The sequence below is a fragment of the Mobula hypostoma genome, chromosome 8, assembly GCF_963921235.1.
Source record: "Mobula hypostoma chromosome 8, sMobHyp1.1, whole genome shotgun sequence".
Classification (NCBI taxonomy): domain Eukaryota; kingdom Metazoa; phylum Chordata; class Chondrichthyes; order Myliobatiformes; family Myliobatidae; genus Mobula; species Mobula hypostoma.
Genome location: NC_086104.1, coordinates 16,491,824 through 16,518,642, shown reverse-complemented (window position 1 = coordinate 16,518,642; position 26,819 = coordinate 16,491,824). Strand labels below are relative to the sequence as shown.

The 26,819-nt window shown below is 41.2% G+C and overlaps 1 protein-coding gene across 12 annotated transcripts in view; it reads right to left on the bottom strand.

Annotated features, from left to right (window-relative positions):
• Positions 1–26,819, bottom strand: part of cep170aa (centrosomal protein 170Aa) — a 184,026-nt gene that overhangs the window by 113,618 nt on the left and 43,589 nt on the right. For 8 of the 12 annotated variants that reach the window (XM_063055504.1, XM_063055506.1, XM_063055510.1 and 5 more), the window contains exons 2-4: positions 12,019–12,162; positions 11,471–11,503; positions 6,853–6,942 (exon numbers count right to left, since the gene is read on the bottom strand). In XM_063055504.1, the coding sequence (XP_062911574.1) occupies positions 6,853–6,942; positions 11,471–11,503; positions 12,019–12,123 (228 nt within the window). In that variant the 5' untranslated portion in view covers positions 12,124–12,162. The remainder of the gene's footprint in view (positions 1–6,852; positions 6,943–11,470; positions 11,504–12,018; positions 12,163–26,819) is intronic. The other 4 variants (XM_063055511.1, XM_063055516.1, XM_063055515.1 and 1 more) reach the window with 1 other exon arrangement.

Sequence of the window (26,819 nt, the reverse complement as noted above, 5' to 3'; positions counted from 1 at the left end):
TATTTTAAATTTAGAAAATGAGACAGTAAAATATGAAAATAGCTGTAGGAGTTAAATACTTTATCAACACACTATATGTGAATCCAAGCACTGAGGATCAACCAATTCACATAATCAGAAATCCAGTCCATCACTCGATTTATGTCTTTAGAGCAAATGGAATTATATGGGTCAGAATTTACATAACTATAAAGACAGCAGAACTTTTGGCATTCAATTTCAATACATCCTGAAAATGACAGCAACTGTGGGTTAGGACCAAACAAAACTCAAACGTAGCATTGCAAAGCAGGCTATTATTGAAAAAGCCTTTATTATCTTGCTAATGATTGAGAATATGACTGGATACCAATTAGCTGGATCAGATTTTTCCTTTTTTTAAATTTGTGAACATGACAGAACTTGCTAATTTTATAAATGTCTAGATATCTTTAGTATTGTAAATGTAGTCAACAATCTTAATTAGGGCTCAGCTAATTCTGTAGTATACACTTGGAATGCTGACTACAGCAATATCCACAACCTATTTCTTGAAGAGTAGATCTAATTGACTGAAAACTGGCTTCTTTCACATTAAGAATTCAAGTCAGATCATTCACTTGGTATTTCTGCTCACTGTAGTTTGTTTTTAGCTCTCACATTCCAGGCACTGCCATTGTTTATCATCTCTATTTCTCCTGATGCTTGTTTTACTGCCCACCACCATTCACAGCTAGATGCAACAGGACTGCCAAGTATTACTCTGATGGTATGGAAACACTTGGCTCTCTCCATTTTCGGCTGTTTGGCTTCTTGTCACACTGAGTCTTCTGTTGGGAAGTTGTATAATTAGCATTTAACACAGCACAGGAAAAGGCCCTTCAGCCCATGATGTCTATATGGGCTAAGATGCCAATTTGAACTGCATACTTGTCTGCATGTGGTCTATATCACCCCTACTTCCTGCCTGTTAAGGCTCTAAACATTGCTATTGTGTCAGTTTCCACCACCTTCCCTAGCAGCAGGTGCCAGGCACTTACTATTGAATAAAATAACTTCCCAAATAAATTGCTGCTCAACTTTCCCTCTTTTCATCGTAAAACTTCTGCCCTCTAGTATTTGACATTTAATCTACCTTGTCTGTGCTTATTATAATTGTTACATTTCAATTAGTGCCTGATGCCCCACAGAAAACAGTTCAGATTTGTCCAACCTCTCCTTAGTTAACACTTCTAATCCACACAGCATCCCGGAGAACATCTTCTGCATTCTTTTGAAAACCTCTACTTTCCCCTATAATACTGCAAACAAAAATGCACACGATACTTCAAACGTGGCTTAAATCTTATAAGCTGCAATGACACACCAATTTTCATACTCAAACCTAAGTATGACATACGCAATACACACAAAATGCTGGAAGAAAAGCTCAGCAGGTCAGACAGCATCAATGAAGGGAAATAAAGTCAATATTTTCACCCTAGACCCTTCATAATGTCTGCTCGAAATATCAACTGTTTATTTCCCTCCGTGTGTATCTCGCTCCATCTACAGTTTCAGGTGGCGCCAACCATATTATATGCCTTTTTCACCATCCTATTGACTTGAGATGCTACCTTCAGGGAGCTACTTTCCTCAAAATCCCTCTGTATCAATGGGCTCATGGGTCCTGCCATTTACTGTATACTTTTCCTTTTGTATTTGACTACCAAAAGAACACCACACATTTTCTTTGGGTTTGCCTAATGCTGCTCTAAGCATGCCTTCCTGAAATCTGTATTAAACTAGGGTTGATCCTTTGCCCTTTTGTAATATGCAGGGTGACACAGTAGCGAAGTGTCTAGTATAATATTTAACATCACCAGCAATTGAGGTTCAATGCCTGCTACTGTCAGTAAAGAGTATGTAGATTCTTGATGTAGGTTTCCTCTAGGTGCTCTTGTTCCTCCCACATTCCAAAGACATAAGGGTTAATAAGTTGTGGGCATGCTAAATTGCTGCTGAAGCATGGCGACACTTGTGAGCTGCCCCCAGCACATCCTCAGACTGTTGGCCATTGACACAAACGATGCATTTTACTCCATGCTTCCATGTATATGTGACAAGTAAAGCTGATCTCATTAAACCAGGGATGATCCACTGCCTTGAAGTTAACAGTAGTATTAATGTGCTCAAACAGATTATAGGTTGTAGTGGAAAACATTTCTGCTGCTGGTAATAACCCACCTTGCCTGATGAATACCCAGTTTTGTGCTGTCAGATGTATTCCTAGTCTATTTGAGATAGCACAACAGCAATGCCACAGAATGCTATGATGGAAGGTATCTCCCATATGATGACAGCCCCAACAATACTGCCATGTAACATAAGTGCAGCAGGTAGGTTAGCAAAGACAGGGTTCATCATAAAACCCCTTGTCTCATCGAGTCTGCTCCGCCATTTCATCATGGTTGATCCATTTCTCTTTCAGACCCAATCTTCTGACTTTTCTCCATATCCCTTCATGCCCTGACTAATCAAGACTATATCAACTTCTGCCTTAAATATACCCAATGACTTGGCCTTCACAGCCGCCTGTGGCAATGAATTCCACAGACACTCTGGCTAAAGAAATTTCTCCTCATCTCCATTCTAAATGGATATCCCACTATCCTGAGGCTGTGCTCCCTGGTCCTGGACTCCCCTACCACAGCAAACATTCTCCACATCCACTCTATTGAGGATTTTCAACATTCGATTGATTTCAATGCGATTCCACCCCACCCCCACCCCCTATTCTTTTGAATTCCAGGGAGTACAGGCCCAGAGCCTAAAATCAGTCTTCATTTACATTCCCATAGTCATCCTCTTGAATTTCCTATGAACCTTCTCGAATGTCAGCATATCCCTTCTTAGATAAGGGGCTCAAAACTGCTCACAATACTCCAAGTGAGGCCTTACCGGTGCCTTATAAAACCTCAACTTTAAATCCTTGCTTTGATGTTCTAGTCCTCTTGAAATGAATGCTGACATTGCATTTGCCTTCCTCACTACCGACTCAATCTGCAAGCTAAACTTTAGATCAGGGGTTCCCAACTTGGGGTCTACAGACCCTTCGGTTAATGATCGGGGTCCATGACATAAATAAAAGGTTGTGAACCTCTGCTTTAGGGAATCCTGCATGAGGACTCTCAAGACCCTTTGTACTTCAGATGTTTGAATTTTCTCTTCATTTAGAAAATAGTCTACCTTTTTATTTCTTCTAGCAAAGTGCATGACCGTACACTTCCCATCACTGTATCTATCTGCCACTTCTTTGCCCATCCTTCTAATCTGTCCAAGCCCTTCTGCAGCCTCCTTGCTTCCTCAACACTACCTGCCCCTCCACCTATCTTTGTATCATCTGCAAACTTGGCCACAAAGCCAGCAATTACTTCATTGATATGTAACATGTAACATAAAAAGAAGCAGTCCCAACACAGACCCTTGTTGATCAGCACTAGTCACAGGCAGCCAAATCAGAAAAGACTCCCTTTATTTCCACTCTTTGCCTCCTGCCAATCAGCCACTGCTTTATCCATGCTGGCATCTTTCTTGTAATACCATGGGCTCTTACTTGTTAAGCAGCCTTATAACAGCTTTGAAAATATAACAACTTCATAACAACTTCTGAAAATCCAAGTACACAACATTCACTGATTATCCTTGTTGAATCTCTTGCCACAGACTCAGCTTGACAAGTATGTCCATCACCATTCAGCTTTCTAGGGTCCTTGGTGGTGCTACCATGCTAACATACCTTCTTTGCCCTGGTTACTCAGTGTCATTTCCAAGTTTTGTTTAAAAATGGAGGAGAACTGATTTATCACCTGAGGTAGATGACAGGCATTTGACCTGATGCTATAAGACTTCTTGGGGTCTGGTACCACTCATTCACCTGTATTCCATTGAACAATTAGCTGAGAGTCAGTTCTGCCAGTGCAAAGGAATTATCCTAAGTTTGTGTTGGAGTGATCTGGCATGCTGTTTGCAAGGAGCGATTCTGTGAGTGCAACTATATCAGGCCCTCACTCGGGATACCTCTCCCAATTTAGACACCAGTCCCCACATGATCACCAGGTCAACAAGGTTGGGAATGACTGCAGTTTCTGAATTTAGGGTTTAGGCCATTGCCAGTTATTCAGCCTGCTTTTATCCTTTTTATGCTTTAATAAAGTTCTTTTTTTGTAACTGGATGACTGATCACAAATCCCATGCCTGAAATATTTTCCTCTTTCCACAGATATTTTCTGACCTGTTTTTTCAGCATTTTTCATTCTTATTGTGAATAGCTTCTTTCGTCATTTCAGAGGGCAATGTGGCCACAAGTCAGACTTTGCAAGGGGAACAGAATTGAATTTGATGAAAGAGATTAGTGAACCAGATTGTTCAGAGAGCATCATAACCAGAATTCCCTGCAAAGTGAGGTCTGATATCAATCAATGTTCGAAAGTTTATGTTAAGAAAGATTAATCTTGGGTGGTAGATTGAAAGCCTGGGATAAATATTATTATTCTACAAAGTTTATATTTTATTCAGATACAGTGTTGAATAAGCCCTTCCTGTCCTTTGACCTGCACTGCCCAGTAACGCCCGATTTAACCCTAACCTAATCATGGGACAATTTTACAATGGCTAGTTAACCTACCAACCAGCATGTCTTTGGGCTGTGGGAGGAAACCCATGCGGTCACAGGAAGAATGTACAGACAGCAGCGGGCATTGAAGCCATGTTGCTGGTACTATCAAGAGCCGTGCTAACCACTACACTACTGTGCTGCCGCTATTCAAGACCAATATGTTCTTGAAAAATGAAAAACGTGAAGGAGGTATCAATTTTAACCGACATTTCGATGACGAACTCTGCCATCTTCATCAACGGCAGAGTTTGTCATCAAAACGTCAGTTAAAATTGATACTATGCCCAGCTGGAAGCCTGAGAAGAGTTTACTCATAATTGAAAATGTATTACAATTCATAAAGAAAATAAGGTAGAGAAACTGGGAAGGATTACAGGTTTCCCCCGCCATCCGAAGGTAGAGCGTTCCTATGAAACGGTTCATAAGCTGAAATGTCGTAAAGCGAAGAAGCAATTACCATTTATTTATATGGGAAAATTTTGTGAGCGTTCGTAGACCCAAAAATAACCTACCAAATCATGCCAAATAACACATAAAACCTAAAATAACAGTAACATATCATAAAAGCAGGAATGATATGATAAATACACAGCCTATATAAAGTAGAAATACTTTTCCACAATCATTACTGAACTGTTCTCCGTAGTGAAAATCTCACACAAGCGCCGTCGGCAGAAAATCTCACGCAAGCGCTGTTGGCAAGAACACTCTCTCCAGTAACCTTTAAGCTATGAAGCTGTCAAATCATACCAAATAACACGTAAAAATACACAGCCGATATAAAGTAGAAGTAATGTATGTACAGTGTAGTGTCACTTACCGGAATTGGGACAGCGCCGAGCACACTGATGATGGCGTGTTAGGCTGAGTCGGAGTTTGGGTGGTGCAGTGGCCCTCCATCCTCCAGGCCGCCGAGCGATACATTGCCGCGAAGCACACAGGGGTCCAGCCGTAGCCAGAAGGCACACAGCACATCTTTAAGAAAAAAGCCGAAATAAACAAGCTAATTAATTAGGTGCCGCCCGACATGTAATTGTCGGCCCAGATCAGTGCCAATTTCCCATTGCGTCGTCTCTGATCTGGGCCGACAATTACGTGTCGGCAGCACCTAATTGATCAGCATGTTTATTTCGGCTTTTTGCTTAAAGATGTGCTGTGTGCATCCCAGCTACCGTTGCATTTTCCGCGAATCGGTATCTATCCGTGGCCTGGGGGTCATCTCATCGTCTCTTTCCATTAGAGCAGGCAGCTCATCTTCTTCTATCTCTGCCCGCCTCGATGTCGAAGGTGGAGGTTCGTCGTCTGCTGTGGCTGATGTGGAAGGCTTGCTTGACTGCTGAGCCTTGTACATTTTTCTATCACACAGTTCTTTAATAAGCACTCAAACCATCCTGCAAATATCTCCTAAACCGACGTACCCTTTCAAAATTGAAGTCGTACTTTATCATTACTCATTCGGTTTCGATTGTTATCCTTTTTTCTTCCAATTGCATCAGCTCTTCATCTATCAGCTCTTGGTCATGGGATGCCAAAACTTCTTCAACATCATGTTTGTCAGCTTCCACAAGCCAAACTCACGTTGTCCTTACTTCGTTCACCACGATCAAAATGCTTAATTATGTCTAGTTTTACCCTAAGTGTAACACCCTTAAGAGTTCTTTCAGGCTTTTCCGATACCTTGGAACTCATCTTGCAAACGGCTGCTCACAGGCACGTGTTAAAGCAAAGCAGTTCCGAATCCGGGGGAGAGCGGCTGCTCGGGGCGCGCTCTACCTTTTATCGCGCGCTGAATTTCTTTTCGTAACAGTGAAAACACCTTCTGAAAGCGAAAACAGGGTACTAATGTAGGTCTTTCGTAACAGTGAGGTTTCGTAAAGCGAACGTTGAAAAGTGGGGGACACCTGTATCTAGAATTTGGTCATCTAGCTGACATTCAGGAAGTGCTTAAGCGCTTAAGTGGAAGAGTTTAGATGACAAGCTCCACAGCACTCATCTAAACTCTTGTACCTCCCAGCCCTGCATACAAATTACTTCAAAAGCACTAGATAGAGGCTGCTGGAAACACAAGCAGAAAACTCAACAGGTCAGACAGGATCAGTACATAAAAAGTTTGAGATCAACAGAAAAGACATTTTGACACATAATGATTAAAATGAATCAAATTAAGTTCCAGCAAAAATATAGTGTCAGTCACTGACTATCAAAGGCTCTCTTACCCCATTTAGACTACCAAGGTCCTTAACTTTATGCTCATCTTCAGTAGAGTTATAGTTGATCACTGCATGTTGCTTGTCCACACTGCGGGACTGTGAAAAGAGAAAACAATATTTTCCCACAAATTTTATTTTATTCAGAATAAAAACAATCTCATTTCACGTTTACTTGAAGATTTCTCAAAACCAGATTCACTTCACTCCACTACAGAGTCCTTTAATATCATTCACACTATCTTTAATGATATGAAATCTACCTGTAATACAGAATGAATTGTTTATGGTCAACGTTTCATTCTCCTGATCCTTGGTTGATTTTAAGGATTGTTTTCAATATCCTCCCCTTTGATTTTGCCACTCATTTTTATGCTTTATTTTCTTTCCAGTTTGCATCCTACTTTTTGCAAAGCAACCCAAGAAGTCTTCTTGCAGAAGAACAACATTACATCAAAATATATGCAAGGATCAAACCTCTTGCCTACTCTGAGGGCCAAGATCTTGATTTACATAGAGGCCAACCTACTCAGGATCTACAAAATCCAAAAAGCAATAAAGCACAGAAGCAGGCCCTTTAGCCCAACTAGTCCATACCCTCCCTGCTAGTCCCAGTTGTCCACATTCAGCCCAGATGAGGAATAAATTTTTTATGATGTTTATGTACTGTAATCAAGATACCTAATAGGTATCTGGTCTGCATATATGGCAGAGGAATTTTATAATCATGAAATCCCTTGCAAGACAAAAAGGTAGATGTCCTGAAAGTTTAATTGGATACTTTTTCTGCCAGCTATTTGAAAATGAGGCATTAAATATTCACATATACGGTAAGAGAAGTTAAACAACAAACTTTATTACAAAGCCTGGTAATACAGAAGTAGAACTGTGTGGTGGTTTTCATGCAAGTTGGCAATATAAAACTTTTTATGTAAGGCCTAATTCTGAAGTATAATGGGTTTCAACTTGAAGGAACATCAAGCAGCTATTCAAGATGGCAATCCATTTAACAGACTGCTGTTTATCTCTGATCTTTCTGGAGGCTCACTGGGCACAAACTGCCCCTTCCCACAAAGCAATGACTGCAAATGACAATGCCAACCAAAATGGAAACTAATAAACATGAACTTTTTAATCCCAGGCTTGTCTCCATGTTATTTTACAATTTGATGATTAAGGTCTTGTGTGGTGCACCATCCTATCTGATGAAATCACCCAATTCTATGCTGCAAAATTCTATGCATTCATCTGTACTGAGAAGCGAGAGAAAACATTTGGAAATGTGGACTTACTTTATTTACCTTTCTGCTAAATATTCCATGCATGCTTTGCTTTAAAAATACAGAATACTTTTCACAGATTAATATGGAGAGTAAACAATGCATATAATTAGTTATCTACATTAGACCACTGATATCAATCCTTGGAACAGTTAGTCAGTTTCATATTGACTAAAGGTGAAAAGATAGTAAAGACTTGTTGCGAAAGCAGATCTTCAATAGGTGATTTAATTGTACTATTGCCAATGGTCGCAATTGAAAAGACAACCAATAAGTAAAGATGCATGCACATGGGGGGGGGGGGTGGTGGATAAACACAAAAAAATTTCTTTATGCTGATGTCAAAAGCCCTTTATTGGGTCAACAAAGGAAGAAAAGTGCAAATGTCATCCATAGTGGTGTAATATCCCAATGTGAACTTATGGAAGAAAATATGTTAGTTAGTAAACCCAAAAGGAAGATAACGTCCACACATGGAAAGCCAACAACTGACAATTTTTAAGCATCTTTTCCAGCTCTGACATGTCTGAGTCGGCAATATTTCTACTCACATTTAAACGAAGATTTTTTTTTTCCTCAGGAGACAACTGGCTCAACAAAACATGCATGACCACGTTTAAAGGTCAAATTAGTGGTATATTGACAACTTTGATAAATTTTATTTAGAACAAAGTCCTGAAATTGTAGAAATCTTTTAATTGGACAAAAAGCAAAAACGTAATTTTTTTTTGCATGCCAGATCAATTGGAAAAGCGTCACGTATTTTAAAATCAAAGCTGCAAAACTAGAGGATATCTAATGTATGATTATCTCTAGTAATTTAAAGCAAACTCTCTAAAGGACTTTTATTCTAGCCACAACTTAGTGACACATTGTTTACTGTATTCATACATCTGTCTTCAGCATCCACATGAATGCATTGTAGATTCCAGGCAAAAAAAAATTGAGTCTAAAGATGACTGTCCATATCTGTAAATTAAAGTCATTTAATCAGATTAGCTGAATAATTTGAATGTCAGCACTATTGTACTATTCTACTGAAATTGCTTACCCTGAGCTAAAGAGAAATTACTGAATACAAACACTATTTTTATGATGATATAATTTTTCTTTGTAACATTTAAGATGATGCCTGAAAGAAAACAGGCCAACATATTTTTTTTTATATAGACTAGGAACCCAACTACCAAAATATACTGGAAACACTCAACAGTTTAGGCTACAACTGAGGCAAGAGTACAGGGCTAATGGTTCAGATCAAAGATGCTTCATCAAAACCGGGAAGGAGAGAAAAGTTTGTCAAGCTGCGTGAATGGTAAAACTTGGCTGATCAAATGGGGTAGGCTACAAATAAATTTACTTTGCCAATGAACAAATGGAAGCAGCAAGAGCGTGGGAGCATAGGCAAAAACAAACACTAATGGAGTTGCAAAATTCTGGATGTGTCCTCCATTTACAGAGAAAATGAGCCAATGACATGGATGGATTACTGATACAGCCACACTGAAAATGCTGGAAATACTCAGCAGGTCAGGCCACATCTACTGGTCCGATGGCCCAGTAGAACTTCTTCAGGGTAGACATTCCTGGATGAAAGGTGGCATTGGAGTCAATTGAAAAATAATCAAAAAAGATCTGCAGAAATGCAGAGACACCTGCATTTTCTGCTTGTGCTTTAGATTTCGGCATTTGTAGACTTTCTTAAAAATTCAAATTACATTACCAGAAATTCTAGAATTCAAGACCAAGTCCGGAGGACTGCAATGTCTCTGGACGGAAGATGAGGTACCGTCCCTTAAGCTTGCAGTGCTGGCTGACTTTCAAAGCGCAGGAGGCCGCAGACCAACAAGTCAGAGTTGGAGTGGGATGGAGGTTATCAAGTGAATTACATTCGGTGTTCACAATGTAATCTCCTCTATAGGGAAGAAGCCAGATGCAGATTGGACTGCTGCTTTGCAAAGCACCTGCATTCAGTCTGCAGAGAGGAACCCTGAACTTCCTGTTGCCTACCACTTTAATACCTTATCTCTCTCTGTCACTCTGATCCATTTGCCTCTGGCCTCCTGCATTGTTATAATAAGGACAAGAGCAAACTTGGGAAACATGACTGCACCTTCCATCTGGGCAAGCTGCAGCCTTCTGGACTTAATACTGAATTCTAAAACTTCAGGTAACTTGATAGCATAGCAATATATGCTGTTTGTGCTATGTGCTGTTGGTAATGTGTTTTGCACCTTGGCCCCAGAGGAATATTGTTTGTTTTGATTGACTATATTCATGTATGGTCGAACTTCAACTTCGCTGCTGTCAGTACCAGTGATCCGTCATGTTGGCTCAGCTTCTTTTCTTCTTTTTCTCCCCAGAAGTGGATTACGTGCCCAGTTTGATCTTCGGGGCACATCTTACTGCTTGCATTTCAAACTTTTGTCTGTGTTCTCACTCTCTAACTGCCTCCATTGGCCAGATTTTCTGTTAAACTGTTGTCAATTTAACCCTATGCTCACCCTAGTTTTACTCTCATCAGGGAAATACCTCCAACTCCACCTTCCTGCAATTTAATGATTTAATTCAATATTATCTCTCCTTCCCAGTTCCTCTGAAATGTCAGCTTTGTTTCCCTTCCCACAGAATGTGGCCTGACCTGCCGCACATTTCCCAGCATTTTTCAATTTATATTGAAAAATAAGTTTGTCTTTTCTTCACTTGTTAATGGATATTATTTTTAAATAAATAATATAAAAAGGCACCTTTCTTCAGTGTCAGCAGCAAGTGCTTCTAACACATATCTAGCAACAACCTGCCAGAGTAATTCTATAGGACTACATATGGCAACCACGCAACAGTTCCACTTCTCACACCAAACTTCCTTATGAGTTCTCTGAAATAAATTTATCATGTGAAATTAGAATCTGATTTTCAGCATACATCTTTTGTGCTAAAAAGCTCCTAAATTCCTTTTACCTAAAACCTTTGAAGCCAGGACAAACAGATTGTATTCTAAACTCTTTCTACTATACTTGGGGCCAAGTAGGAGGCATATTACAATGAAATCATTTATGTGGCAAAAAAGATGCTTTTACAAGTGAGTTTGAATAAAGAGAATATGCATCTTTAAAAGTGGCAAGTAGTAATTACCACTCATCTCCAGTTTTAAACTAAAAGGCTCATGTCCACACATATTTGTCGCTAAGGGAGGAGAAAGAATACAAGAGAAGTTTAAATGTGATTTACACTGTACTATGTATTTTTTTTTAAAGTTTTATTTCACTAAAATCTGTCACACAACTTTAGGAAACAAATTCCAATCCTAAAGAAATAACACTTGTTCATATATTCTTCCTACTCACTCGTATCTGCAGGACTTTGCACACTTTGGCCATCTGGAAAAAATTTAAAAATGAAGTTATCCAAAATAAAAGTGCATGAAAAGGAGGGGAAAGAAAACAAAAGAAAGCTTTATAAATGCTGGAAAACACTTGGGTTTAATTTCTGGCAAATAATAAAAACAAACTTCTGTGGCATAGATAAAGATGATAATGAATTAAAGTTTTAGGGAAAAATATCATTTCACCACTGGCCCAAATACATCTGATGTCATGAAAGTTGGAATCCAAACAAATATTAGATGTGGCAACATTCATTTTGGACTGTTTCAGATCTGCAGCTTCTCTCTTCAAAGCTGAGCACACACAGAAAGGAAAAGAGTCACATTCATGTCTAAAAACTTTCATTCTAATTAGACAATGTAGTCTATTGTAAACAATCTAAATAACTTTAATAAATTCTGTCAAAGGATGCAAATAAAATCAGTTAATCTGAATTGCTTTGCTGAGCTCAAGTCTCAGTTCAGCTGAAAATACAGAAAAAAAACTGCATCATCCCTTCAGTCAGTTACCTGCAACATCAATTCACAGTCATCCCGGCCTACAAAGATCATTTCACGTGGTAGGCGGTGACGAATACCTCCGCTGCTCACCAAAAACCAGGATGTCAAGCTCATTTCTGCTGCTGCTAAATCCTGATTGAAGGTTACGTCATCCTGAGGAATAAAGAAAATATATATTTTAAGGTTCACTTATTCTTTGCAACACGACGAGAACCATACAATGCACCCTGCCATACACATTGGTGCATTCTGTGCTCTGATTAAAGCCAAATGTCTGAAGATATCACAGGAAATGACAGAGGCTGCTGGATTTGAGGATGGCTGAAAATTTATACTCAAGCTCCCAGCTGTTAAGTGTACAGCTGCATGATACTTGTAGTTCCAGAACAGCAAAAGCAATTAAATGCATTTTTTGAAACATTGATCTGACTTCCCATGAAATATCATTGAGCATATTTCAAAATTCTTCTTACAAAACAGCAAATCAGCACATCAAACCTAAAAACACTATACTTAGTCACTTCTATTGGTATTAATGTGGAAATTTGCAATTACTTCACAAAAGGTTCTGAATGACTATCAAATAACTACATCATTGTTGCACAAGTGTCTGCCACCACGAACACTGATTTAACGTGTTATGATAGTTGTAATATTTTCCCACAATTGACATTTAACAAGCTAATTTATTATTTTTATTTAACAGAATCATAGCATAAACATTTATAGGATGTTTTCCCTTCTTAGTGTATATAATTGGCAACCTTATTTATTCTTTTTTTGCCCAACGTACATAGTATAAAATGTAATTGAGTTCATTCCAGAACAAAGTGCTTATTGGGTAAAATATCTCATTGGAGGACAATTCAGAAGTCAACAGAAAACATTTAAGACACTTGATTTTCATGCTTTTTTTCAAGATACTTCAGGTATTGATACTTTAATTTTATACCACAAGATTCTGTAAGGCAGAGCCTTTAGATTTTTTTTAAGCCAAAATTAAGAAACCAACAATGAAACATTTCATTCATACTTTAAAAAGCTGAGTGAAACAAAGACTCCTTTGCACAGAATTCTTTAAAGTTTAGTCACTGGTGTTCTGCCATGATCCCTCATGATTAAAGTTGAATTGTTCAATGATGTCTGCAGTTCAAGGGGAACTGAAGTGGCTGATGAGTCGAAGGAGGGAACAGCAGATTCCTCCATGGATGAGATAAGAGGTGACTGGTGGAGCAGATGAATGAGCAGATTGTTAAGTAATGTGCTCCTTCCAGCATTTACTCTGAGCATCTGACCTCCTGATGCATGGACATTAAGGTTCTCAGTACAAATATTCCTGATCCATTTGAATGGATAAGGGCTACAGGGTTCTTACGGGGAAGTTGCACATTTCCTCCCCCCCAAGGAGGCTTTAAGAATACCCTTAAATTATTTCCTTACAATCTCTGTCCTTGACACATGCAATAATGTAGCCTGTTCACAGTGAAAAAGAAACAAGGATGGTAGTTTACCTCCCAGGTGCCAGGGTTCATAATGTTTCTGAGCACATCCACAATATCCTGAAATGGGAGGGTGAGCAACCAGAAGCCGTGGTACATATTGGTACCAACGACATAGGTAGAAAAAGGGCGGAGGGCCTGAAAGCAGAATGCAGGGAGTTAGGAAGGAAGCCAAGAAGCAGGATCTCAAAAGGTAGTAATCTTGGGATTGCTGCCTGTGCCACGTGACAGTGAGTATAGGAATAGAATAAGGTGGATGATAAACGCGTGGCTGAAGGATTGGAGTAGGGGGCAGGGATTCAGATTTTTGGATCACTGGGACCTCTTTTGGGCAAAGGACGGGTTGCACTTGAATCCGAGGCAGACCAATATCCAAGCAGATTTGCGGGGGTGGAAACCGAAGTGAAGAGGCAGAGGATGGGGAGGTTGAAGCACAAGTAGAGCAGCTTGTAGAGAGCTTGAGAGGAAGGATAGGCAGATGTCAGAGCAAAGATGCACTCAGCCTGATGATTTGAGATGTGTCTATTTTAATGCAAGGAGTATCATAAAAAGGTGGATGAATTTAAGAGCTTGATTCAATATGTGGAACTATGACGTTGTGGCCATTACAAAGAATTAGATGTCTCAGGAGCAGGAATGGCTGCTGAGTATGCAAGGCTTCAGATGTTTCAAAAAGAACAGGGAGGGAGGCAAAAGAGGTGGGGGCATGGCATTGCTCCTTAGGTATAGTGTCACAGTTGCAGAAAAGGAGGAAGTCATGGAAGGATGGTCTACTGAGTCAGTGTGGGTGAAAGTCAGAAACAGGAAAGGGGCAATAACTCTACTAGCTTTTTTTTTATATAGACCCCCCCCCCCCCAATAGTAACAGGTACGTCGAGGAGCAGATAGGGAGGCAGATCCTGGAACGGTGCAATAATAATAATAGGGTTGTTGTCATGGGAGATTTTAACTTTCCTAATATTGATTGGCATTACCATAGTGCAAGGGGTTTAGATGGGGTGGCGTTTGTTAGGTGTGATCAGGTTGGTTTCCTGACACAATATGTTGATAAGCCAACTAGAGGAGAGGCTGTACTTGATCTAGTATTGGGAAATGAACCTGGTCAGGTGTCAGATCTTTTGGTTGGAGAGCATTTTGGAGGTAGTGACCACAAATCAACTTCCTTCACCAGAGCGCTGAAGAGGGATCGGAGCAGACAATTTGGAAAAACATTCAATTGGGGTAGGGGGAAATATGATGCTATAGACAGGAACTTGGGAGCATAAATTGGGAGCAGATGTTCTCAGGGAATTGCATGGCAGAAATGTGGCAAATGTTCAGGGAACATTTGCATGGAGTTCTGCATAGATATGTTCCATTGAGGCAGGGAAGGGATGGTAGAGTTAACGAACCATGGTGTACAAAGGACGTAAAAAATCTAGTTAAGAAGAAAAGAAAAGCTTACGAAAGCCTCAAGAAACTAGGTACTGTTAGAGCTCTAGAAAATTATAAGGTTGCAAGGAAGGAGCTTAAGAATGAAATTGAGAGCCAGAAGAGGCCATGGGAAGGCCTTGGTGAGCAGGATTAAGGAAAACCCCAAAGCATTCAATAAGTATGTGAAGAGCAAGAGGATGAGCCGTATGAGAATAGGACCAATCAGGTGAGAAGGTTGAAACATGTGCATGGAGTTGGAGAAGGTAGTGGATGTACTCAATGAATACTTGGCTTCAGTATTCACCAGGAAAAAGACCTTGGCAATTGTGCAGATGACTTACAGCAGACTGGAATACTTGAGCATATAGACATTGAGAAAGAGGATGTGCTGGAGTTTTTGAAAAGCATTACGTTAGATAAATCACTGGGACCGGATGAGATATCCCCAGGCTATTGTGGGAAGCAAGGGAGGAAATTGCTGAGCCTCTTACGAAGATCTTTGCGTCATCAATAGGGATTGGAGAAGTACCTGAGGATTCCAGGGCTGCATATGTTGTTCCCTTGTTCAAGAAAGGGAGCAGAGATAACCCAGGTAATTATAGACCAGTGAATCTGTGGTGGGAAAGTTGCTGGAGAAGATCCAGAAAGGCAGGATTTATGAATATTTGGAGAGATATAATCTTTTTAGGGATAGTCAGCATGGCTTTGTCAAGGGCAGGTTGTGCCTTACGGGCCTGATTGAATCTTTGAGGTTGTAACAAAACACATTGAAGGTAGAGCAGGGGATGTAGTGTAAATGAATTTCAGTAAGTCATTTGATAAGGTTCCCCGTGCAAGTATCCTTCAGAAAGTAGGGAGGCATAGGATCCAAGGAGACCTTGCTTTGTGGATCCAGAATTGGCTTGCCTATGGAAGGCAAAGGGTGGTTGTAGATGGTTCGTATTCTGTATGAAGGTCGATGACCAGTGATGTTCTGCAGGGATCTGTTCTAGGACCCCTCCTCTTTGTGATTTTTATAAATGACCTGGATGAAGAAGTAGAAGGGTGGGTTAGCAAGTTTGCTGATGACACAAAGGTTGGAGGTGTTGTGGATAGTCTGCAGGGTTATCAGGATTGCTTCCAGTGCTACGTGACAGAGATGATATGAATTGGAGGAGATGGCAGTTGAATGCATGGCTGAGGAGTTGGTGCAGGGAGCAGGGTTTTAGATTTTTAGATCATTGGGATCTCTTCTGGGGAAGGTGGGACCTGTACAGATTGGATGGGTTGCACCTGAACTCGAGAGGGAGCAATATCCTTGCAGGTAGGTTTGCTAGCATGGTTCGGGAGGGTTTAAACTAATTTGCGAGGGGGATGGGACCCAGAGCGATAGAGCAGTGAAAGAAGTGCATGGAGTAAAGCCAGATCTAACATACAGAGAGGCTTTGAGGAAAGAGAAGCAGAATAAACGGTGTAAAGACAGTAAGGTAGAAGGGCTGAAATGTGTGTACCTCAATGCAAGAAGCATCAGGAACAAAGGTGATGAACTGAGAGCTTGGATACATACATGGAATTATGATGTAGTGGCCATTACAGAGACTTGGCTGGCACCAGGGCAGGAATGGATTCTCAATATTCCTGGATTTCAGTGCTTTAAAAGGGATAGAGAGGGCGGAAAAAGGGGAGGAGGGGTGGCATTACTGGTCAGGGATACTATTACAGCTACAGAAAGGGTGGGTAATGTAGCAGGATCCTCTTTTGAGTCAATATGCGTGGGAGGCAGGAACAGGAAGGGAGCAGTTACTCTACTGGAGGTATTCTATGGGCCCCCTGGTAGCAGCAGAGATACAGAGGAGCAGATTGGGAGGCAGATTTTGGAAAGATGCAAAAATAGCAGGGTTGTTATCATGGGTGACTTTAACTTCCCTAATATTGATTGGCACCTGATTAGTTCCAAGGGTTTAGATGGGGCAGAATTTGTTAAGTGTATCCAGGATGGATTCCTGTCACAGTATGTGGACAGGCCGACCAGGGGGAATGCCATACTAGATCTAGTACTAGGTAATGAACTGGGTCAGGTCACAGATCTCTCAGTGGGTGAGCATCTGGGGGACAGTGACCACCGCTCCCTGGCCTTTATAATTATCATGGAAAAGGATAGAATCAAAGAGGACAGGAAAATTTTTAATTGGGCGAAGGCAAATTATGAGGCTATAAGGCTAGAACTTGCGGGTGTGAATTGGGATGATGTTTTTGCAGGGAAATGTACTATGGACATGTGGTCAATGTTTAGAGATCTCTTGCGGGATGTTAGGGATAAATTTGTCCCGGTGAGGAAGATAAAGAATGGTAGGGTGAAGGAAGCATGGGTGACAAGTGAGGTGGAAAATCTAGTCAGGAGGAAGAAGGCAGCATACATAAGGTTTAGGAAGCAAGGATCAGATGGGTCTATTGAGGAATATAGGGAAGCAAGAAAGGAGCTTAAGAAGGGGCTGAGAAGAGCAAGAAGAGGGCATGAGAAGGCCTTGGCGAGTAGGGTAAAGGAAAACCCCAAGGCATTCTTCAATTTTGTGAAGAAAAAAAAGGATGACAGGAGTGAAGGTAGGACCAATTAGAGATAAAGATGGGAAGATGTGCCTGGAGGCTGTGGAAGTGAGCAAGGTCCTCAATGAATACTTCTCTTCGGTATTCACCAATGAGAGGGAACTTGATGATGGTGAGGACAATATGAGTGAGGTTGATGTTCTGGAGCATGCTGATATTAAGGGAGAGGAGGTGTGTTGTTAAAATACATTAGGACAGATAAGTCCCCGGGGCCTGACGCAATATTCCCCCGGCTGCTCCATGAGGCGAGAGAAGAGATTGCTGAGCCTCTGGCTAGGATCTTTATGTCCTCGTTGTCCACGGGAATGGTACCGGAGGATTGGAGGGAGGCGAATGTTGTTCCCTTGTTCAAAAAAGGTAGTAGGGATAGTCCGGGTAATTATAGACCAGTGAGCCTTACGTCTGTGGTGGGAAAGCTGTTGGAAAAGATTCTTAGAGATAGGATCTATAGGCATTTAGAGAATCATGGTCTGATCAGGGACAGTCAGCATGGCTTTGTGAAGGGCAGATCGTGTCTAACAAGACCGATAGAGTTCTTTGAGGAGGTGACCAGGCATATAGATGAGGGTAGTGCAGTGGATGTGATCTACATGGATTTTAGTAAGGCATTTGACAAGGTTCCACACGGTAGGCTTATTCAGAAAGTTAGAAGGCATGGGATCCAGGGAAGTTTGGCCAGGTGGATTCAGAATTGGCTTGCCTGCAGAAGGCAGAGGGTGGTGGTGGAGGGAGTACATTCAGATTGGAGGATTGTGACTAGTGGTGTCCCACAAAGATCTGTTCTGGGACCTCTACTTTTCGTGATTTTTATTAACGACCTGGATGTGGGGGTAGAAGGCTGGGTTGGCAAGTTTGCAGACAACACAAAGGTTGGTGGTGTTGTAGATAGTGTAGAGGATTGTCAAAGATTGCAGAGAGACATTGATAGGATGCAGAAGTAGGCTGAGAAATGGCAGATGGAGTTCAACCCGGAGAAGTGTGAGGTGGTACACTTTGGAAGGACAAACTCCAAGGCAGAGTACTAAATAAATGGCAGGATACTTGGTAGTGTGGAGGAGCAGAGGGATCTCGGGGTACATGTCCACAGATCCTTGAAAGTTGCCTCACAGGTGGATAGGGTAGTTGAGAAAGCTTATGGGGTGTTAGCTTTCATAAGTCGAGGGATAGAGTTTAAGAGTCGCGAGGTAATGATGCAGCTCTATAAAACTCTGGTTAGGCCACACTTGGAGTATTGTGTCCAGTTCTGGTCACCTCACTATAGGAAGGATGTGGAAGCATTGGAAAGGGTACAGAGGAGATTTACCAGGATGCTGCCTGGTTTAGAAAGTATGCATTATGATCAGAGATTAAGGGAGCTAGGGCCTTACTCTTTGGAGAGAAGGAGGATGAGAGGAGACATGATAGAGGTGTACAAGATAATAAGAGGAATAGATAGAGTGGATAGCCACCGCCTCTTCCCCAGGGCACCACTGCTCAATACAAGAGGACATGGCTTTAAGGTAAGGGGTGGGAAGTTCACACTCAGAGAGTGGTTGGTGCATAGAATGCACTGCCTGAGTCAGTGGTGGAGGCAGATACACTAGTGAAGTTTAAGAGACTACTAGACAAGTATATGGAGGAATCTAAGGTGGGGGCTTATATGGGAGGCAGGGTTTGAGGGTTGGCACAACATTGTGGGCCAAAGGGCCTGTACTGTGCTGTACTATTCTATGTTCTATGTTCTATGTTCTACAACGGGATATCGATAGGATGCGGTACTGGGCTGAGAGTGGCAGATGGACTTCAACCCAGATAAGTGTGAAGTGGTTCATTTTGGTAGGTCAAATTTGAAGAAAGAATATAATATTAATGGCAAGACTCTTGGCAGTGTGGAGGATCTGAGAGATCTTGAGGTCCATGTCCACAGGACATTCAAAGCTGCTGCGCAGGTTGACAGCGTTGTTAAGGTGTATGGTGTGTTGGCATTCATCAACCGTGGGATTGAGCTCAAGAGCCACGAGGTAATGTTAGAGCTATACAAGACCTTGGTCAGACCCCACATGGAGTACTATATCCAGTTCTGGTCACCTCACTACAGGAAGGATGTGGATACTATAGAGAGAATACACAGTAGATTTACAAGGATGTTGCCTAGATTTGGGGGCGTACCTTATGAGAAAAGGTTGAGTGAACTTGCACTTTCTCCTTCGAGCGACGGAGGATGAGAGGTGAAATGATAAGAGGTGTACAAGATGAGGGGCATTGATCGTGATGATAGCCAGAGGCTTTTTCCCAGGGCTGCAATGGCTAGCACGAGGGGATGCCAGGGGTAGGTTTTTCCCACACAGAGAGTGGTGGATGCGTGGAATGCACTGCCGGAGACGGTGGTGGAAGCGGAAACAATATGGTCTTTAAGAGCCTCTTTGATAGGTACATGGAGCTTAGAAAAATAGAGGGCTCTGTGGTAGGGAAATTCTAGGCAGTTTCTGGAGCAGGTTACATGGTCGGCACAACATTACGGCCAAAGGCCCTGTAACATGCTGTAGATTTCTATGTTCTATGACTAAGTATTAACTTGGGCCTCCATTCTGGGTATGCTGGGCTAGGAATGGGAGTTTCCTGATGTTTATTCAGTTTTCCTTCAAGGGAATTTGAAAGATTTTGTTGAAACAGTATTAATGGAAACCTCCCAGTGTGTAGTGTGTTTACTGTCGATAGCCCCCAGTCTTAGGAGCACACAGAAAAACATGATCACAGCATCTGTGCCAAGTTTGAGGGCTGGACCTTCAAGCAGCCTTTTCCTCGTTTGTCTAAATTGAAGATAATGAAATAATGCGAAGATAATCTAGGGATAATCTAACCAAATATTTTGGAAATAAACACTGGGTTTACCAGTGACATACTAATCTCAAGTACATAGTAGCTAATCGATATTTGTGGGATGACTGTGAAAGAAATTAAACAGGACACCATGCAAAATGCTCTTGCTCCTATTCAAAATAATGTCAAGGCTTTTGGTTTAATATTTCATCTTAAAACTGGGATTTACCACAGAATATCTTTCATTGTACTGCATTCACTGGATGCCTAACTACAAGAAAGAATCAATCATACTGCTGATCTGGTAGCCACTTCAATTAAATGAATTAACAGCGAAAGGAAAAGCACCTCAAGTTGAAATCATTAGTAAAGTGGATATTAAATGCATATAACAACAGGAATTCTGCATATGTTGGAAATTCAAGCAACACACAAAGTTGCTGGTGAACGCAGCAGGCCAGGCAGCATCTCTAGGAAGAGGTACAGTCGACGTTTCAGGCTGAGACCCTTCGTCAGGGTCCTGAGGGTGATCTCATCATTCTTGAACCTGGTGGCATGGACTTCAGGCTTCTGTTCTCCCTTATGGTAGCTGCAAGAAGATACCATGGCCCAGATGGTGGGGATCACTAATGGTAGATAATGCCTTCTTCAAAATCAAGTTTATTATCACTGCCTTATTTGAAGTGAAATTTATTGTTTTATAACAGCAGTAAAAACATAAAATTACTACAAATTACAAAGTAGATAGTACAAGGAAAGTACAATGAGGTGGTGTTCATGGACTGTTCAGAAATCTTATAGCAGAAGGAAATAAGCTGCTTCTGAATCACTCCAACTCCTGTACCTCCTTCCCTGATGGTAGTAACAAAAAGGCGGCTTGAGGCAGTGTCTCCTGTAGCAAGTGCAGGTATAAAGTAAATTAAATTGTGTTTTATTGGCTTGGCCAACTAGACCATTGCAAGTAATTCTGGGAAGCTGTTTACAGGAAGGATAGGATTTACAGTTTGAAAGAAAGATCAGAAATAACAGGTCCTTCTCGCTGACAATCAACACTGGCACACCTCAAGGATGTGTGTTTCGCCCACTGCTCTACTCTCTCTACACCCACAACTGTGTGGCTCAGCACAGCTCAAACGCCATCTGTAAATTTGTTGACGACAACTATTGCTGGTAGAATTTCAGATAGCGATGAGGAGGCATACATAAGTGAAATAGATCAGCTGATTGAGTCAGTAAGACTAAGTAACTGATTGTGGACTTCAGGAAGGTGAAGTCAAGGGAACACACGCAAGTCCTCATTGACGGATCAGCAGTGGAATGGGTGAACAGCTTCAGGTTCCTGGGTGTCAACATCTCTGAAGATTTATCCTGGGCCCAACATATTGATGCAATACAAAGAAAGCATGACAGCAGCTATGTTCCATTAGGAATTTAAGGAGACTTGGTGTGTCATGAAAGACTCATGCCCTCTTCTCATTGCTATCATCAAGATGGTGGTACAGGCACCTGAAGACACACAACTTTTTAGGTACGGCTTTTTACCCTCCACCAGAGTTTTGAATGGACAATGAACCCATGCCACTTTCTCACTAATTTTTCCCCTCTTTTGCACTACTTATTTAATTTTCCGCCCATACAGTGGCATGCAAAAGTTTGGGCACCCCGGTCAAAATTTCTATTACTGTGACTAGCTAAGCGAGTAAAAGACGAACTGATTTTGGGCACCTTCCATGGCAGTACTTTGTAACACCCCCTTTGGCAAGTATCACAGCTTGTGAACGCTTTTTGTAGCCAGCTAAGAGTCTTCCAATTCTTGTTTGGGGGATTTTCACCCATTCTTCCTTGCAAAAGGCTTCTAGTTCTATGAGATTCTTGGGCCGTCTTGCATGAACTGCTCTTTTGAGGTCTATCCACAGATTCTCGATGATATTTAGGTCGGGGGACTGTGAGGGCCATGGCAAAACCTTCAGCTTACGCCTCTTGAGGTAGTCCATTGCGGATTTTGAGGTGTGTTTAGGTTCATTATCCTGTTGTAGAAGCCATCCTCTTTTCATCTTTGGCTTTTTTTTTTAAACAGACGGTGTGATGTTTGCTTCCAGAATTTGCTGGTATTTAATTGAACTCATTCTTCCCTCTACCAGAGAACGTTCCCCATGCCACTGGCTGCAACACAAGCCCGAAGCATGATCAATCCACACCCGTGCTTAACAGTTGGAGAGGGGTTCTTTTCATGAAATTCTGCACCCTTTTTTTCCCAAACATACCTTTGCTCCCCAATTCCTTCTCTGCTACATTATCAATTGCACTGATGCTGCTTCATGCATCCATGTTGAGTTCATCAATTTCATCAACTTTGCCTCTAACTTCCACCCTGCCCTTAAATTCACTTGGTCCATTTCTAATACCTCTCTCCCCTTTCTCAATCTCTCTGGAAACAAAATGTCTACTGACATCTTTTATACACCTACCCATTCCCACGTCTATCTTGAATACAACTCTTTGCACCCTGGCTCCTGCTAAAAATGCTATTCGCTTTTCTCAGTTCCTTTGTCTCGACTGCATTGGTTCTCAGGATGAAGCTTTCCTTTTGAGGACATCAGATCTGCCTTCCTTCTTCAAAGGACGGGGTTTCCCTTCTTCCACCACTGATACTGCCCTTGCCCACATCTCCTCCTGGACATCCATGCTCACCCCATTTTCCCACCGCCTAAACAGAGACAGAGCTCCTCTTGTCCTCACCTACCACCTCATGAACATCTGCATCCAACACATCATTCTCTGCAACTTCTGCCGACTTCTTTATCTTCATCTTCCCCTCCCTCCACACAACTCTGTGCAGGGGAAGCTCCTTTCCGTGATTCCCTTGTCCCTCCCCACTAATTTCTCTTCTGACACTTATCCCTGATTCTGATAAAGGCAATGTTGAAAGCATACCTCTCTTTACTCAACACCAGAAGATATAGACACAGGATTATAAATAGAACTTCCTAAATGTAGTATTCTTTGGAACATTTCTTTTACTCTTATTATCAGCTACATTATGAATGCAAGTCCTAATCTTTAACAACAGGCCAACTAACGATTCAATCAATGCAGACCAGGGTCAGACCAGGCCATTCCACTCCATTACATCAATGCCTCATGAATTTTCCTGCAACAATGCTGTACCTCACCTCTGACAAGTTATTGTTAGAGCAGAATTAAACTAAAGCACAAAAAGGGAAACTTCTACTGTGCCTCCTCCAGTCATTATGGTCAAAATTCCCCGACATTTCCCCAATATCTGTCCCTTCTGATCACCTTTTCATGTGCTTTCCATATAGGCACTGAGCGAGTGACCTCTCCCAAGTTAACATCTCCAACACAGAAGTTCCAAACATGCTCAAACAACTCTTGTATGCAAGCTACGTTGTTCATGTGCCTGACATCAGACTTCAAAAATATTCTACTCCAAAAGTCTCTACAGCAAGAGATTAGAGGACAGAGAAAGTACTTCTTATGGAACTAGAATCAAAGAAAATCAGCACTAAAGTTTCATCTAAGACAATGGCAAACTGAGTTGTAAACTGAAAACGTACAAATAAGAGGATGACACAAAGTATGCAAGAAAGGAATCTGTCGATTAATTGATAGGGCATAGACTACAGAACATTAAAAATGGCTCTGTTACAGTTCTGTGCTGTACATCTCAATACAATTCTACACAAGTCTTTATATAAAATTTTGTAGACCATTTTTGTCCACAAAACTAGTCCAAAACTTTTTAAACAAAGGAGAGGTCAGGAATAGCTGAGATTAAAGACTTGAAGAAAAATAAGCTATTCAAATTTAAACAAATTAAGGTTAAGGTGAAACTGAATTGATGTTTGCTCAATTATGAAAATAACTTCTGCTTACTTTTAACACCCCTCCACAAGGTATATCAGAATATGGAATGATATATGATTACACAGTTGCAACTACTATTCAGAGTCATTAGAAAAACACTTGAAAAGATGATCAGAAGAAACAGATATTGGGAAATGGCAGGGTATTAGGAATAATGATAATTCTAAATTAATTACCACACATATATAAAATTAGAATAAAGATTTTTAAATCATAGCATATTATTGAAAACAGACGAAAGGAAAACATCAGAAAATATCATATACTGTGCTCTCCGCTTCCTTCATAACAACAGTAACTGCATTAGAAATTTTAATTTGGGACTTCCCAAGTTCATAAAACGCCCAGTTTTAAGTCCTACGACTATAGAAACAAAAAACCTACAGCACAATACAGGCCCTTCGGCCCACAATGTTGTGCTGAACATGTACTTACTTTAGAAATTACCTCCCGTTACCCAAAGCCCTCTATTTTTCTAAGCTCCATGTACCTATCCAGCAGTCTCTTAAAAGACCCCATCGTATCTGCCTCCACCACTGTCGCCAGCAGCCCATTCCACGCACTCACCACTGTCTGTGTAAAAAACTTACCCCGACATCTCCTCTGTACCTACTTCCAAGCACCTTAAAACTGTGCCCTCTCGTGCTAGCCATTTCAGCCATGGGAAAAAACCTGACTATCCACACAATCAATGCCTCTCGTCATCTTATGGACCTCTATCTCCTCCATCTCTCCAAGGAGAAGAGGCCGAGTTCACTCAACCTATTCTCATATGGCATGCTCCCCAATTCAGGCAACATGCTTGTAAATCTCCTCTGCACCCTTTCTATGGTTTCCACATCCTTCCTGTAGTGAGGCGACCAGAACTGAGCACAGTACTCCAAGTGGGGTCTGACCAGGGTCCTATATAGCTGCAACATTACCTCTCTGCTCCCAAGCTCAATCCCACTGTTGACGAAGGCCAATGCACCGTATGCCTTCTTAACTAAAGTCAATCTGCGCAGCAGCTTTTAGTGTCCTATGGACTCTAACCCCAAGATTCCTCTGATCCTCCACATTGCCAAGAGTCTTACCGTTAATACTATATTCTGCCATCATATTTGACCTACCAAAATGAACTACTTCAGATATATGATGACACCTCGATGTTTTCTTCAGTCTGCCACACAGCTTATTAGGCATATTGTATTTGTTTTAATGTCTTTAATTGTTTTAACTGTACTTCCAGGTTGCTTTTAAATTACACTTGCTTCTTGGTCTCAGGATGAGCACAGCCTGCAATATTGGCAAAACAAATTCCAGAGGTGGTCAGTCCAGGGTAAATGTGCAATGTAAACAGTACACAACTCTTAGGAAAACCTCCCACAAATTTTCAAATTATCCCATAGACTTTACCTTGCCTTTCAGTCACTTGTACCACCCTCTATAGCCTTTCAGGACCTTCTGCAGTCTTTCAATTCTGGCATTTTGTAGGACCCTGAAAATTGCCTTTAACATGAAAAAAAAATGCAAGGACGGCCAGCCATTGTAGTCTTTGCCAAACATCCAACAGATCATGAAGCCAGAATTCTTCCAGTTTTTAGTCTGGCAGATTAACAGACACACAGCTATAGAGTACTAATACATTCTTCACAATGTTGTGCTGTTTGATGTGAATCAAAATATTCTGTATGTTGGTTCAGTAGTGCAAAAGGGTGGCCATTTAAAAATTTTAACTGAACAAATATATAACCACCACATTACTATCAAAGTCAACTGTTACAAATTTTTAATGATCCAGTTGAGGTATTAAGATTACCAATCAATATCACATGAATATTTAATTTCAATGCTTGGAGTGAAAGAGAACATTCTTAAATAAGAGATTCTGAAGGTGCTGGACATTCAGAGCAATACACACAAAATGCTGGAGGAGCTCAGTAGGTCAGGCAGCATCGAGGAAAGTGAATATACAATCGACACTTTGGTCCAGACACCATCAACAACAGAAAGGACCAACAATTTCACATCACATAAAACAGTGAAATAAACCTGATTCTGATTCTTTGATTATGCTGGCTTTTTCCTGAAGCAGCAGAAAGTGTAGACAGAATTATTGGAGGGAACATTAATATTTGTGACAGACTGGGCTGTGTTTCCCACTCTGCAATTTCTTAGAAGCAGAGGTGCTGGTGTGCGTTTTTGGCCAAAGCATTTACGTGGTTGGACCAGGAAGCGCTACTGAATATATTTACACTTGGTATGTCGAATACCGGGTGAACTGCAAAATCTTTGGGGTAACTGCAAGTCTGTGTCTTTGCTGTTGCTTTGCTCACGTTTTGAGTGCTTGGTCTTGGGCACTGATGCTTTTTTTTGCCAGTGGGGGGAGGGGGGATTGTTGCTTGCTTCTGCTTATGCGTGGAAGGGGGGTGCTGGGGGACACTTTAGGGCGCTAACATTTAACTGTTGTTCATTCTTTGGGGCACTCCTCTGTTTTCGTGGATGTTTGCGAAGAAAAAGCATTTCAGGATGTATATTGTATACATTTCTCTGACATTAAAGTGTACCTTTGAAACCCTGAAACTTAGGAACTTGAAGTTAACAACCATTTCCACATCAGAACCATTGAAATAAAAAGATGTGTATTAA